We start from the raw sequence: 14,976 nt of genomic DNA on the forward strand, positions 1-14,976 counted from the left end.
ACTTCGTGTAAATCTTTCTGTACATCTTTTGGGAGACCTTTCTTTAACATGTGATAAAATATTGCTACAGTTTTGTCCTATGGTTCCCCTGTCTCTACCCTCCACATCTCCTGAATTTGGTTAATAGATTGTGCAGGGTCTTCGTCTGGTTCATAGTGCGTGCCATAATCAAATTTATATCTGATGTGTCAAGCTACACAGCTCTTAATGAAGCCTGTACTTTCAATTGCCAATCATAAAGGTGTGTTCCATTATGGTTAGCATTACCCATTGATACCCTTGGGTATTCCACTTTTCTCCAAATACCATCTGCCTGATCTCCTAGCAATGCAGCGAACAAACTTTTCATGTCTCCTATTGCTAGTGTGATGCCTACTGTCTGTTTTTCAAGTGTGTATATCCACTTTCCTGCTCCCGCTGTGAGGTGAGCGAGAGCAGTGCCTTCATCAAGTTGTTTCTATCCATATGTGGCCAGGGCATGTATTGCCCTTCCAAGACCTTGGTGTCACTGATAAAATTCTCCCCCTTCTTTTCCATTTTGTCACTGCCATACGGCCTGGTGGCGCTCTGGGTCTTGAACACCATTAAACTTCTACTCTTGGTGGCACCTCTTCACCCTGCTCCTCATATGTCACCATTCCTCCTCCTATGCTACCCCTGGGATCTGTAGATGTTATAGACTCATAATCTAAGCAGTCTGGTCATTGTGCCCCATTCCATACCACGCATCATTTTGACCACCATCCTTCATTTCAACGTGCATGTCCCTAATCGCTGCCATGTTGATTTGGAACACAAGGTCATCTGCCCTCCATTCATCTGTACCTATTGGCGCCTTATGCCCCACTTTCTGTTCTTCCATTACTCGTGCCTTCTCTGCTCGGTCCTTCAAAGCAATGCTTCTAAATCTCTTCGCCCCCTGTTCTCGGTAGTGAGTTTTATGCTGCATTCACTGCCAAGGGCTGTGGGACATTGTTAGGCAGAATTATATGCAGTACCCTTTGGGAACACCACACACAATTAAGACTACAAGTGACAGTACAAATTCACCTTTGGTACAAGCCTGTACTACACACTTATAGTGGTAGCAGTAGCAGAGCAGCCAGACTTATCTCAAGAGTAAGTGAGCAGTATCAGATATTTACACAAAGGATAGCAATTACTATCATTCAGGCAAACAATGACTCAAGGTTTTCAAGTAAAAGAATATACATTTATTTCATTCTTCAGTTGTATAACATTACACACTTATAAGCAGTTCAAAAATCACTCTTAATACACCACACCACTTCCCTTAAATTCCAGAGAAGTTAAGGCTCACAAAATGAAGTGGGAGCAAAATGGCACTCCAGCAATTTAAAAGGGAGGGAAAGACAAAGTTATTATAAATTAAAGCAAACCAACAGGTTAGTATTCAGGGCAATTGAATAAGAGGAACTACAGTGATGAAATCAGGTAGAAAAGGCTTAAGGCCAAAGTCAATGGGTCAAAAGTCTTTTGCTTAAGATCACAGTTCAGGATAATTCGCTGTAAAGTTTGTGGCACGGTTTCTGGATGAGGTTGGTTGATAGAAAAGTTAGTTCAAAGCGAAGAGATGGATTGGAGAAAGATTTCAAACACTTTCACTGCAGTTGAATGAAACGAGCAACCAAATTTGCACAGTACCTTGAAACGGTGAGGAAGCTGTAGCTGAGGCAGACGTTCCTGGTAGTTCCTGCAGTGTGAAGGGTTTTGACCCATGCTGAACCATTATTCCATCCCAGAGTCCAGGAGAACCGCGCAGTTGTGCGCATACCAAAAGCGCCAGGGGTGAAAGGTGGTGCCAAAGAAAAAAATAGCAGCACCTGTCAGAGCAAAAGCGCTTTTAAATCACCTCTGTTTCTTTGAGGGCAAGCTCCAAATGTCAAGTTCAAACATTGCAAGATAGCTAATACCAGAGACCTTTGTTCAAAAATCCGTTTTACTGATGTCAAAAAGTTGCTGAAATCATGGGCACAAGACCACTTCAACCTTATTGTGGGGGGGGTTCCACATAACCACTCTAATGTAAGAATGCCTATCAAAATAATAGCAAAAATCTCCTGTCAAATTCAAGACAACTCAAAAATGGATGCAGTAACGACAAATTCCACAAGGCGGCGCTAGCGGTCTAAACTCTGACAGGAGAACTGGCTGACAAAGGGACCTGAGTCAACTGGACTTCAAAGCCTGTGGGTTAATTAAAAAATCTTAGCCACCTGCTGTTCCCAGAGGCCAAGAGGCTGAGAACTCCAAACACCCCAGAGACTCACAACAGGAGGCAGGATATCACATGGCCCTTCTGAGTGAGAGGGAGGGGGTTTCCCCTTCAGCCTGGAGGAGAGAGACAATAGCCCCTTTCAGTTCAATGGGGTAGGTTAATTTTGAGTGTTTCCTGTCAACAGCCCTCTGCCAGCAAGGAGAGACATGTGATCACTGACCCACCCAGACTTCTGGAGGCGGACCCAAACACTTTGGGGAGTTGAATTGCAACAAATATATATTTTATAGAAACATTGATAACTTATTGTAACCAAATGACAGGAATGTACAACTTTGAGAGTCTTAGTATGAAAAATGCCCTCACGATTTGAGTCCAAACTCCAATTTGTACCATGTTCTGGGGCAAAACCCTGCTAATTATGAATATTGTAGACACTGTATTTAAGCTAGAGACATGGAAAGTTACTGGGATATATGTGGAAGGGGAATGTACCTTTGTATAATTTTTGATGAAAATCCCATATTGCAAAACCCACTAAAATCGAAAATAAGTTGCCATTTTTTAATGCAAGCTCCTAGGAACGCCAGAGTCAGAACAGACTACCTTAAGCAAGGTGTAATATGTACATGTAATGTCAACCACTTGTGTACCTGGGAAATATGTATTTGGATCAGAAATAGATTTGTGTGCACATTGACCAGGGGAGTGTCATTTCTGTAGGTCATCACTCTGACACACTATCCCTTCCCAAATCAGGGACCAAAGAATCTATTGACCTATCAAATCAAGAGAGGGGCAGGCTTAGTGATGCTATGCACACACCCACTTTCAAAACACATAAAGGAACATTGAAACCCAGACAGAGACCAGAATCAGGGACCCATAGACTACAGAGCTTTGAACCTAAAAGGCCCACTGCAAGCAAAAGTATTCTCAGCAGGCCTTCAGAATCCAGCAAACCTAACCAAACTATTCAACAGCCGGGTGAGCTGTTTGAATTCTTTGCCAAGAACTTTTGCCAGAACCGCAGACCAGACCCAGACCGCTGTGAGTGGAACCAGAGATCTGGATCGCTGTGAGCAGAACCGGTGCCTGATTGACCCGCCGAGCAGAGAGAACCGCCGCTGGACATGTTGACCGGATCCGTGACGAGGCCCATTCCATTCAAAATTAGGAGTGAGTATCCGCCAGAACTGTGCAGAACCCAATCTCTTAGTTAAAATAATCTAATCCAAACTATTTTAACCTAATTAGCACAGCCTCCTAGAAATCGTGTCATCTGTCATTTTTAAAGCTGCACAACTGTCACCTGTCAATTCTGCAGCTGCAAGCTGTCACCTGTCATTTTGAGTTTACTTTAAATCCGAAAAACTACCTTCACAAAATCGTCCGTATCTCTGGAACCGTTTGTCCTAGGAACGAGATTCTTTCCAACAAGCCTAGACCCGACTTCCTACTCCTTATACTTTTACCGCAATTGCGATTTACGCACTCGCAAAATTTACCACGATTTGGCCTGATTTCGTCATCTGTAAAAAGATAGCCGCTTTTGCCTGAACTGCTAAAATTCGTTTGCAACCTAATAGCCATCCCTGAACCATTGTTAGGGTTGACCTGAACTGATTTAAAGTGTCTATCACTCACCCTGAACCTCCTATAGGGAATTAAAAGCAATTTTAGCATTTTTCACTTCCTTGCCACCACATTACAAAGCACTCTTGCCTGTGTTTTAAAAAGCATACCTGTTGTCTAAGCTTGCTGGGGGGGGGGGCTGAATTCTGTATTGTATTTGATTGTATTCCTGAAGATTCTGTGTGTTACTTCCATCTCCTTGCATTGCATATAGGGGGGGGGGCGAATTGCCACCAGGGGGAAAGTGAACATATTATCTCTTGTGAAACCATATCAGTTTATTTTCTGTACTGCATTATTCCACCTTGCATTTCCTTGAAACCATAAAGCATTTCAGCTACCTCATCCTCTATACTACTTCTAAGTAACCAAATCAGTTTACCAGTAGAACATTATCCATTGTTGATCACTGTCATATTTTAAGTGTGATATCCAATATTAATTTATTATAAAAGTGTGATAGATATATATTGTTATATTTCTCAAATAAACCTTTTAAATTTGCAAAACAGACCTACTTCTTGGCTCAGTGGGGTCAGGAGGATTCTAAGAGAGGGGTGTTATATAAGGGTTGTCATCCAGAGTACATGAACTGGACCTAAAAATATACCAATAAGGGTTTCCCTCAGCATCCCAGACTAGGCATTGACTTAGCTGTAGTGTTGAAGTGAAGCCGCTTAACAGCAGGCTCACAGTTCCTGAAGCGAATGTCAGACTGACACAAAGTAGGAAGACTGGAGGGTCCTGCACTACCCAGGGAAGAAACCAGCAGCAAAGCAAAACAACCGGTTTGCCAAACTGCAAGCCAATCCTCCCTCCTCTGGTCGAATTTGCTGTGCACAGCTACAGTGAACCGGATAGCCAGGAGGATCGGACCCTGCTTTTATTTGTTACTTTGCTCTGCTGCTGGTTTCTTCCCTGGGCAGTGCAGCACCCTCCAGTCTTCCTACTTCGTGTCAGTCCGACAGTTGCTTCAGGAACTGTGAGCCTGAAGGACCTGCCAGGAACATCCGCCTCAGCTACAGCCTTTTTCTCCATTTAAGGTACTGTTCAAATCAGTCGTTTGTTCCATCCGACCACAGTAAAAGTGTTTGAAATCTTTTGCCAATCCAAGGGTTTGTCCTTCTCTATTCTTTAAAGTAACATTTCGTCCGACCAACTTTGTTCTGAACTACTCTGAACTGTGTGATCCGCTGCAAAGACTTTGGTCCATTGACTTTGGGCCAGGCCCCTTGATTTAATTTTCTCACTGTAGTTACTTTTTCTATATTGCCCTGCTTACTTGTTCGTGCTGCTCAACTTCTGTCTAACTTTGTCTTTCCCTCCCTTTTAAATGACTGGAGTGCCATTTTGCTCACACTCATTTTGAGCTTAACTTTTCCAGAATCTATTGCGTGTGGTGTGTAGTGTATTAAGATTATGATTTTTCAACTGCTATATAATAGTGAAATGTTTTATAACTGATGTGTAAATAAATGTATATCTTTTACTCAGAAACCTTGAGTCAGAGTTTGTTTGCATCATAGTAATTGCTGTCCTTTGCGTAACTATTGGTACTGCTCACTTTACTCTTGAGATAAGTCTGGCTGCTCAGCCATCACTACCACTTTACTGTGTAGTACAGGCTTGTACCAAGGGGAATTTGTACTGTCACTTGTAGTCTTAATTGTGTGTGGTGTTTCCAAATGTTACTGCATATGATTCTGCTTAACAAAGACACTTCCTTCACTCACTGCAGGGGCAAGGAAGTGGATTCATGCTCTAGAAAAACAAACCGCCGGTGTCATGTTGGCAATTGGGGGCATGAAAAACCTTTTCACAGCCTTGATAGGAGAACAGGCAGACAAATTGAGGAAGAAAGCGGAGTATCCTGAAATTCAATTAGACACAAATACCCACGATGGAGCGGCTTTCAATAATGATAGGTCACAAGTTTGGGGAGCACTGGGGCTAATGTAAAGGTGAATTTGTACGGTCACTTGTTGTCTTAATTGTGTGTGGTTTTCCCAAAGGGTACTGCATATGATTCTGCCGAACAGGTAATGTGTATTGGGACAAGTACCCAGCCATTCAACACTCCACACTGCATTCATACCAGTTTCGGGCAGGGCTGTCTCGGTCTGTGTCACACACACATACTAGACATCCACAATAAGAAATGCGCATTTGTCACACTCCATTTAACTCAGGTCCCACCGCACGGCCATGCCCACAACATATGGTTGTTGGGAAGGCTCCAGCCAGTCTGGTCGGCACTTCCCCACACTACCATATAGGGAACCACCCAACAGCCAGTCAGGAGAAAGGGACAGAGTCAGGGCTTCCCGGGACTTCTGGAAAACCAAGGTAAAGGCAATGGAAGGCAAGAGGCCACAGGGGCCATCTTGTCTCCATCAGGAATCAATGGATTCCAAAGACAGGGCCTGGGCATCTCAAAATGGAGGATGCTCATGACACCTGTCAATTCAGCATGGAGCTGCCACCAGCCTGTACCCTTCTTTGTGGGCCATACACAGGTACCCAAAAACATACACTAGAAGTACAGGGTTTCACTCCACCCATGGGTGCTATAAGGGTACCCAAAGGGTCTCTTCACCAAACCAAAAGGAGAGAGCTGCACTGCCAGGATTCCCATATGAACTACTGTGGAAAAACACGACAGAACACACAATAAAAAGCAATAAAGGACAAGGATACAGAGGCCCTGTCCCTCTGATACATTTCCAGCATCACAGTCACCCCCCTAGACTGAGGTTAGGGTGGTCTAATCTCCCACAATATTGACGGTCTCATCCAGACAGTCAACATACCTTCTGGAAAAGCCATTTGCTTTATCATTACTCTCCCTGGTCTATGCTCAATGGTGAAGTCTAGCCCTTGCAAGCTAATGGACCACATGAGCAGTTTTGGGTTTTCACCTTTCATCTGCATAAGCCACTCCAGGGATTTATGATCTGTTTGGACCTTGAATGTAGACCCGGTAAGGTAGGGTCTAAAACGCCTAAGGCTCCAAACTATACTGAAACACTCCTTTTCAACAGTAGCCCACTAAGTTCTCTACCCTTGAGTTGCCTACTGATGAATACGATCGGGTGTTCCCTCCCTTTTTCATCTAACTGGGACAAGACAGCTCCAATTTCCGGTGTCACAGGCATCGGTCTAGATGACAAAGGGTTTGCTGTAGTGAGGCACACACAACACAGGTGCCCTACACAAACTTTATTTCAAGCCAATAAAGATCCTCTGACAGCTTTCAGTCCAATTAACCTTCCTAGGTTGCTTGGGTGAAGTCAGAGCTGTCAGTGGTGCAGCTATGGTTCAATAGTCTGCCATGAAGTTGCGACAATATCAAGTGAGGCCCAAAAAGGCTCTCACCTGGGTTTGAGTAGTGGGAGTCTCCCAGTCGTGTACATCCTGTACTTTACTGGGGAGAGGTTGGATTTGACCCCTCCTACCTCATGACCAAGATACATGAGTTTCCCCTGAGCTAACTGACACTTGGTAGCCTTGATAGTGAGGTTAGCCCTTTTCAAGGCCTGCAACACCTTATCCAGATGTCTCAAATGCTCTTCCCAGGTGGAACTGTAGACTGCAATGTCGTTGAAATAGGCCACACAAAAGGCCTCCAGCCCACTGAGCGCATGATTGACCAATCTCTGGAAGGTGGCAGGGGAATTCTCTCAGCTGTTGAGAATGCCATCTTTCCCTTGGCATGGTCCATCAGAGCCATTTGCCAATAGCCTGAGGTAAGGTTGAAGGTGATCACAAATTTGGCAGCACCTATGGTGTCCACAAGCTCATCAGCCCTGGGAAATGGGTGCACGCCAGTGTTGGTGACGGCATTGACTCCTCTGTAGTCCACACAGAACCTCCAATCCTTGGTACTGGCCTGGGAACAGGGACCACTGGACCAGGGACTGGTTGAGGGTTCAGTAACACCCAGATCCAACATCTTGGCGACCTCAGCCTGGATGTGGTTCTAAACTGTATCTGACATACATTAGCACTGGCTTTTGACAGGCACGCGGTCACCAGTGTCAATTTCATGCCTACACCACGGTGTAAGGCCTGGCGTAAGTGAGAACAAAGAGGCATACTGCCAGAGCAAAGCCCTGCAGGCCCTCTGCTGCTTTTTTGTCAGATCTGGAGAGAGATGGACTCCCTCCATTGAGCCATCCTGAGGGTTGCTATGCAGAAATTTGGGCAGAGGCTCTCTCATCCCCTTCCTGCTCAGAAGTGAGTAGGAGACACGAGACCTCTGCTTGCCTGTGGAAAGGCTTGAGCTTGTTGACATGAAATACCTGAGGGGCTACCCCAGGGACTCCCAAGTCAACCAGATAATTGACTTCGCCCATCTTGTAGATTATTCTGAAGGAGGGTTCAGTCCATTTGTCTGCCAAAGCCCTAGGCTTGGTAGGCTCCATCACAATGACTTCCTGTCCTGGAGTCCAATCCACTTGCAACGCTTTAAGGTCATGCTAGTACTTATTCAATTCCTGGCTTGCCTTGAGATTCGCAGTCGCCTGATCCATCATCTGTGTCATGCTCCGTCTGAGGCCTAACACATAGTCCCTCAGTCCCCCACTTGTTCTGCAGGACCTGGAGGAGTGGCTTCCAAACCTTCTCTGATCAAGTCAAGGGGCCCCCTAGGATGTCCAAAGAGTAGCTCAAAGGGGCAGAAACCAACACCCTATTGAGGTACCTCTCTGTAAGCAAACTGCAGGCATGGTAAGAGGAGATCCCATTTCATCCTTAGGGGCTCTTCCAAAGTGCCTATCATGCCCTTGAGAGTTGTATTAAATCCCTCAACCAGACCATTGGTCTTGGGATGGTAAGAGGTGGAGAACTTGTAGGTTACCCCGCACTCTTTCCACATGGTTTTCATTTAACGCAAGAAGTTGGATCCTCTGTCAGAGACAACCTCCTTAGGGAATCCAACATGGGTAAAAATGACCAAGAGAGCCCTGGCAACCTCCTGGACAATAACAGTCCAAAGGGGTATAGCCTCAGGGTACCTGGTAGCATGATCAACCAAGACCAGGATGAACCGATATCTACCTGAAGTGGGAGGGTCAAGTGGACCAACAATGACGATACCCACTCTCTCAAATGGTGTGCCCATGACTGGCAACGGCTGTAGTGGAGCAATAACACCGCCTACTGTCTTGCCAGACAACTGACAGGTGGGGCAGGTCTTGCAGTGGGACTCAACTTCTACTCCCATCCGGGGCCGAGAAATGGGCAGAGAGCCTTTGCTTTGTCCCAAGATGACCAGCTAAGGGCACCTAATGCGCCAACTGCAGTAGGAAGGGCCTGTAAACCTGGGGTACCACCAACCTTGAGGGCACCAGGTTCAGGCTTAGTGGGCTCACTAACAAGGAGCTGACCCTCCCAATAGATCCGGAATGTCCTAGGCACTTCCTTGTGCCTGGGACAGGGCCCGTTTCCTCAGACCCACAAGAGAGTGCCACTCTCTCTGCCCCTTACAGAAGTCTGCCCGGGAGGGTCCCCCCTTCAGCCAACAGGTATTGAAGGTTGGGGTGGTCCTCTAGGTTGAGTACCTCTCCCATAGCAGTGTCCTCTGGCTCTTCTCCCATAGGAGTTGAGACTGGGTTCACCACTGTACTCAGCCCGTCCGGAGCATGAATCCCTGCGGATGCTGCAGCAGGAAGAGGAGCAGTCACCTCCACATAGGTGGCCTTTCTTAGCATTCTGTTTTCTTCTTGCCTTGGGTTTCCCTGTCGGCGTGGGTACCGGGCTCGCAGCTGGACACTTTGTGACCTGCGATTAGGTGACCACCACAGCAGCCATGGGTAGACCATCCCCAATTCTACAAAATTGTTGCCTAACAAAATGTTAGTTAGCAGGCACGTTGTCCTGTACCAGGACAGGAAGCTTTGCTGTCTTGTCTCCAATCATGATGTTGACTAAGGCTACAGGCGATAATTTGGGAGGCCCACCAGCTAACCCAGTGGTTCTCAGAGGTGCACCTACGTAATCCTCTGGCTTGAGCAGGGTCCTGTCCACCACGGTCATGCTCGCCCCACACATGGAGGAAACCCCCAAACATGGACCCTCCCAACTGGGCCACGTTGGCACACAGCTCTTCGTGAGGACGTGCGTGGTCCACCCTGGAAGCACGCACGTCATCAGGAATGTCACGTGTGCGCAACGCGACACCAATCAGGGTGTCTCCATCCAGTCACGGGCCCCTCGTCCACAGGTAGAGGAGTGCCTGATGACGTGTTTCCCCCCCCCCAACCTGTGGACGGACCTGGGACGGGGCATCCCTGCTGGTGCATGGTGATGCAGTCACAGTGTCAGGGACAGACACATGCACAGGCACCTCCGTGGCGAACTGTGCTGCCTCCTGCACCACTTGCACCCGTGGTACCATCCCCACCAGACCCCATGTGCGGCTCTGTAGTGGCCTCCTCTATACACACCACCGACCTGGATGGCTCTGCACCATCTTCTGCCGTTGCAAGCCCCTGTGGGAGCTCATCCGCCCCTTCCGCTGCAGCCGTAGTGGCAGACGCGGCACCAGTCCCCTCCCTCCCGGATGATGGAATTACCTGGGAGGGTGACTGGGCCTTGCGTCGCTGGCTGGTGGAGGCATCCCTGCCGCTCTCCTCCACAGCGCCGTCTCCGCTCTCTTCTTCACTCGCTGCTGTGTAAAGGGAGACATAGAACACAAACATCAGGGTACTGTACAATAGTCACCTAGACAGGAAGCAGTAGCACATGAGTGGCACTGTCAAACGTCACTTCCATCATGTCTCCCAACTACACATGGGTCAGTCCAGGCAACACACATCCAGTAACCGGCACGGCACATGCAACAAACATTTGCATCCATGTCCACGGCAGCGTACATACATCCAATGGTGGGCTGTAATTCACATGCTAATGGGACATGCTGATCACATGCACACGCTTCACTGGAGGGTCATGCATCTGGCCCGTATACCCACAGACACAGTGGTTACAAGGATGACTAGGCTGTATCAGTGAATGAGCACATCGTCACGGACATGTGTCATACTTCCATGGTGCACACACTACTCAGACACACGGACATGTACATCATGCATGTCCATGACAGCAGTACACCTCTCTCACACCCCAACACGTGAAAGTACAGACACAGGCATGCATACATGTGTGCGTTCCGCATGCTGCATTGTAACACATACTCCATCCAGGTGAGTCACGCCTGACTGGACTCACATGCATCATCATGTCCCTGCACACACACTGCAACATGCCCTTTTTCAATCGTAAATGCATGGCCACTTACCGCTCGACTCCAGCGGGCCTGCATCCTTAGGATCTGGTGAAGCACTGGGCGAATGCGCTCCAGGACCCTCATCTGCTGGGTGGTAAGCTGTACCCGGCACCCCACTGCATCCGCTTCCTCCAAGAGGTGCCGGGCCTTCTTGAGGGTCCTGGGCTTGTAGTCCTTCCAGCGCTTCTGGACATGTTTGGCGTCGCGGGGTGCCACCCCGTCCGCGTTGATGGCACCCACTATGTCCTTCCAGATCCCTTTCTGTCCTTCCTTGTAGGCGCGCGATGGTGTGAAGAGGGCATCATAATGCCCCAGGACTTGCTCCACCAGGATATCAACTTCCTTTTCGCTGAAGCTGGTAGCCCACTGCCTCTGTGCTGGGGCGTTGCCACTGGTGCCGGATGGTGTTGGTTCGGACATGGCAACCCCCGAGGCAGGTGTGGGTGGGCAACTGGGTCCTGGGGCTGGGCTGCGGAGCGAAGGAACATCAGTCGGGAGTCTTCTGTTCCAGCAGGGGTGGTTACAGCAACTGGACCCCTGCAGATGGCAGATGTGCAGGCACCAAATTGCAGGCACGGTGGCAGCAGGCAGGCAGCAACAGATGGCTCATGGGAGGCTGCTCTGGGCTCTGGGGGGGTCTTCCATGTGTTGTTGCGTGGCCAGCTTGATACGGAGTGGTTTGGCATGTGAAAAAACAGCACGTGAGCGTGTAATTCGAGGAAAGGCCCTTAGCGCATAAGTGACATGACTCGCGCGGGCCTTTCCTACTTTGGGGTTCACACGCGATTACTTCACTGCGGTTGCAGTGCCTATGCGTATTTCTTTTACACGCAGTGAGTCACGCATGCTATTGCATATAGCACGCTATGTTCACCACTGCGAGTGCCCCTGTTTGTCGCATACCCCATTTATTGGGGGTCATTGTAAACCACATGTTGATCGCGTACGCTTTGTGTTCCTGGGTGCCACAGCTTACTGCGTGTGTTTTTTTTTTTTTTTTACACGCACGTGGGCTACAGGGGTTGCGTATACATTTTTCTTGTATTTTGGGGTGCCTGGGCATTGCGTGACATGTCAATTCTCCTAAGGTGCCTCAGAATGGGACAATCATTGTAGCTGTATGAACGTGTTTGTTGTTTGTGCGCACTTTTATGCTGCGCCAGGAGGCTTCCGCCTGCCTTCGTGTGGCGGACGTGTTTAGGCCTGTGCGTGTCTTTTGGCGGGTGTGTGTTTCCCCTATTCGATTCCATGAGTACATGTAGTTCGCTTGTGTGTGGGTGTGCCGTGTATTTCCCTGCAGTACTTCCCCAGTTATGCCTTTTTTTCCCTTTTTCGAGTCGCACACGGTGTTCAGGATGTTGCAATGACGTGTGCGCCCGTGTGCGCCATGCACAGATTTGGCACACATCACTGGGAAAACACGCACAGGCCCTTCTATGAATCGCACGTGTGCTTGCTTTTTCATGCTTGCGCCAGCTTGCGCCAAGATTTTTGGTGCACATTTGTTCCATGAATCGGCCCCTAAGTCTCTAGATGAGAGGAAGGTTAAGGACACCCATAACCAAATAGACGCAAATCCCAGTAAAAGGCGAGTAAATTAATATTCTTCATTGGCAGCATGCCAAGGAAGCACACATGAGGTTTAGAGTAACACCCTTTTACACAGTACTGACACGTCATACGTTATGTTGACAGTTACAACCAAAGTAATTATTTAAGCAGCAGCAGTACAGGCTAAGAAACACTGCAAGTAAGATGACCACACATTGGTACCAAGACTCTTCACATTGGTTTGCGAGGCTGAATTAAAAGTGGCAACGCACTCGTCTTGGAAGCAAGACGATGCAGTGCAACACAGGTTTGACTTTGTTTTCCATGAAAGGATGGTTCCCCTCTCCCCCCACCCCCCCAAGTGGAAGGGGGGACCCCTTGTAGCCCTCCCTGGGGCAAATTTCTGCCCTCAATGAGGACTACATGAGGTGCCTCCCATCCATTTGGGGGGGCACCAGTAACGTGTGGGCAGGCCCCCCAAAGGATGGGGCCTGCAGGTTAGGGCCCCCCGGGGTCAGATATCTGCCCCCAGGGAGGGCTGCATGAGTTGCTCGCCCTCCATTTGGGGTGAGGGGGGGAAGAGGGCCACCCTCTTTACAGGACAAATTCCCTGGCGGTTTAGGGTGCCCTCAGCCACCCCTAAAATGTGGTCTACCATTTGCAATTTCTTTCTTTGTTTACCCAACTTCCCCTGGCGCAGATGGGCACATGTCAGTCTGGGGGAAAAAGGCCAAAAAAAACAAAATGTAAAAAATAAATAAATAAATAGCCTTACTCTCACAAAATGGTTAATAACCATATCAAAAAAAATATTTTCGTTTCTACTCAACCTGTTCTTGAAAGCCAGTAGAGTGGGGAATGCAGAACAGCAAGCCATTTGGTCCTAACTCTTACAAGGAAAAAAACACAGGCTTCTTTGTACATCGTTTTATTGCCATTTGTTGAAAAAAATCCAAAATGTTCTCCCTTTTTGGTTATTTTCTCACACCCCCCTACCTAGGATTCATGGGTGCCATTATGACCGCCTACATGTGGGAATTAAAAGGGCCAAATTTGGCTGAGATATCTCATGTAACAAAAATGTTACAAGGCATTGAATGGCGACATACCAAAACCACCAAAAAAGGCATTGGCAAGGGGGGGGGGGGACCCATAGGAGTTAAGGGGTTAAGCATGTTATTAAAAAAAATCGATTACAATATGTATAATTAACCTGGGGTTATGTTTAGGCTAATCATCTTCCATCTTGTAACGTTCTCTGTAACAGTGTCTTGATGCCTAATATACATTTTTAAATAAGGTGTTGACATAAATGACTGATTATGTTGTTGCTGCACACACAGTGAGAAGTAGAGCCATCCCATTGAAAAAACAGACAAACCGAGTGAGTCGTTTAAACGGTTCCCTTTGTACTATGGCTTTGTCTAAGACTAAGTCATAGTAGTGGTTGTAAATAATCCCTAACACAATATTATGAATTGTTTGACTCCTTGGGTGTCTTAGAGAAATGTGTGGCAGAATCAGAGACGCTCTAGTCTGGAATCACAGGGAGATTGAGAACCTTGAAGGAATGGCAAGCCAGCACTTCATAAAAGCGCTCTCTAGAAGAAGAGTGGATTCAATAGTTATTGGATAGAGTAGACCATTAATTGCATAACAGGGTCCAGAGATTGTGACAGGAAGGTCTGAGAACAGGGACCTGAACCATAGAGGGCACCTATTACTCAAGATAATGATATTATGACTGAGAGTTGGGGTGCCTTGGTGGCTGTACTCCTGTAGGGAATGTTTTCTTCCTTTGATGAAGTTCCCACATTTCTTTGCAAAAAAAGTAGGACTGAAAGATGTTAGGTCGCAATATGTGAAATTGCAAGATGAGCACTATTTGTTAGCCTTTGAATAGGCAACGTGGTCACACTGTTAGATGTGTGTGAAGGCCATGTTAGAGAGAATTCTCTTCTAAGGCTAATTTCCCAAACATAGTGAGTCCCCCACCAGCTTTGCTGGATTTGAGGGGTCTATTTTTTTTTCTCCAGCTAAGAGTGTGACCCTTTTTTCCCACTCTTAAACAGTTTGCTAGTGTGTGTTTTAGGCTGTTTGCTAGTGTGCGTTTTAGGCTGTTTGCTAGTGTGCGTTTTAGGCTATCTTGTGTGCTTATGGTCTATGGGGTTTTTCTCACCCTCATAGGAATCATCTTTTTTACATGTGTGTCACACAGCACCCTCAGTGCCGTACCACTGGGGTGTCGTAGCGACTCCCAAAC

The 14,976-nt window shown here is 47.4% G+C and overlaps 1 protein-coding gene across 6 annotated transcripts in view; it reads right to left on the minus strand.

The window, feature by feature from the left end:
* Positions 1–14,976, minus strand: part of LOC138498201 (GTPase IMAP family member 4-like) — an 88,011-nt gene that overhangs the window by 68,558 nt on the left and 4,477 nt on the right. The window contains exon 2 of one of the 6 annotated variants that reach the window (XM_069622079.1): positions 1,666–1,844. The exons of 4 other annotated variants lie outside the window; for them this stretch is intronic. In XM_069622079.1, the coding sequence (XP_069478180.1) occupies positions 1,666–1,740 (75 nt within the window). In that variant the 5' untranslated portion in view covers positions 1,741–1,844. Of the gene's footprint in view, positions 1–1,665; positions 1,845–14,976 lie in introns of those variants that run through there. One more of the 6 variants, XM_069622083.1, reaches the window with a different exon arrangement.

The sequence above is a fragment of the Ambystoma mexicanum genome, chromosome 5q (assembly GCF_040938575.1).
Source record: "Ambystoma mexicanum isolate Mex_15411 chromosome 5q, UKY_AmexF1_1, whole genome shotgun sequence".
Taxonomy (NCBI): Eukaryota; Metazoa; Chordata; class Amphibia; order Caudata; family Ambystomatidae; genus Ambystoma; species Ambystoma mexicanum.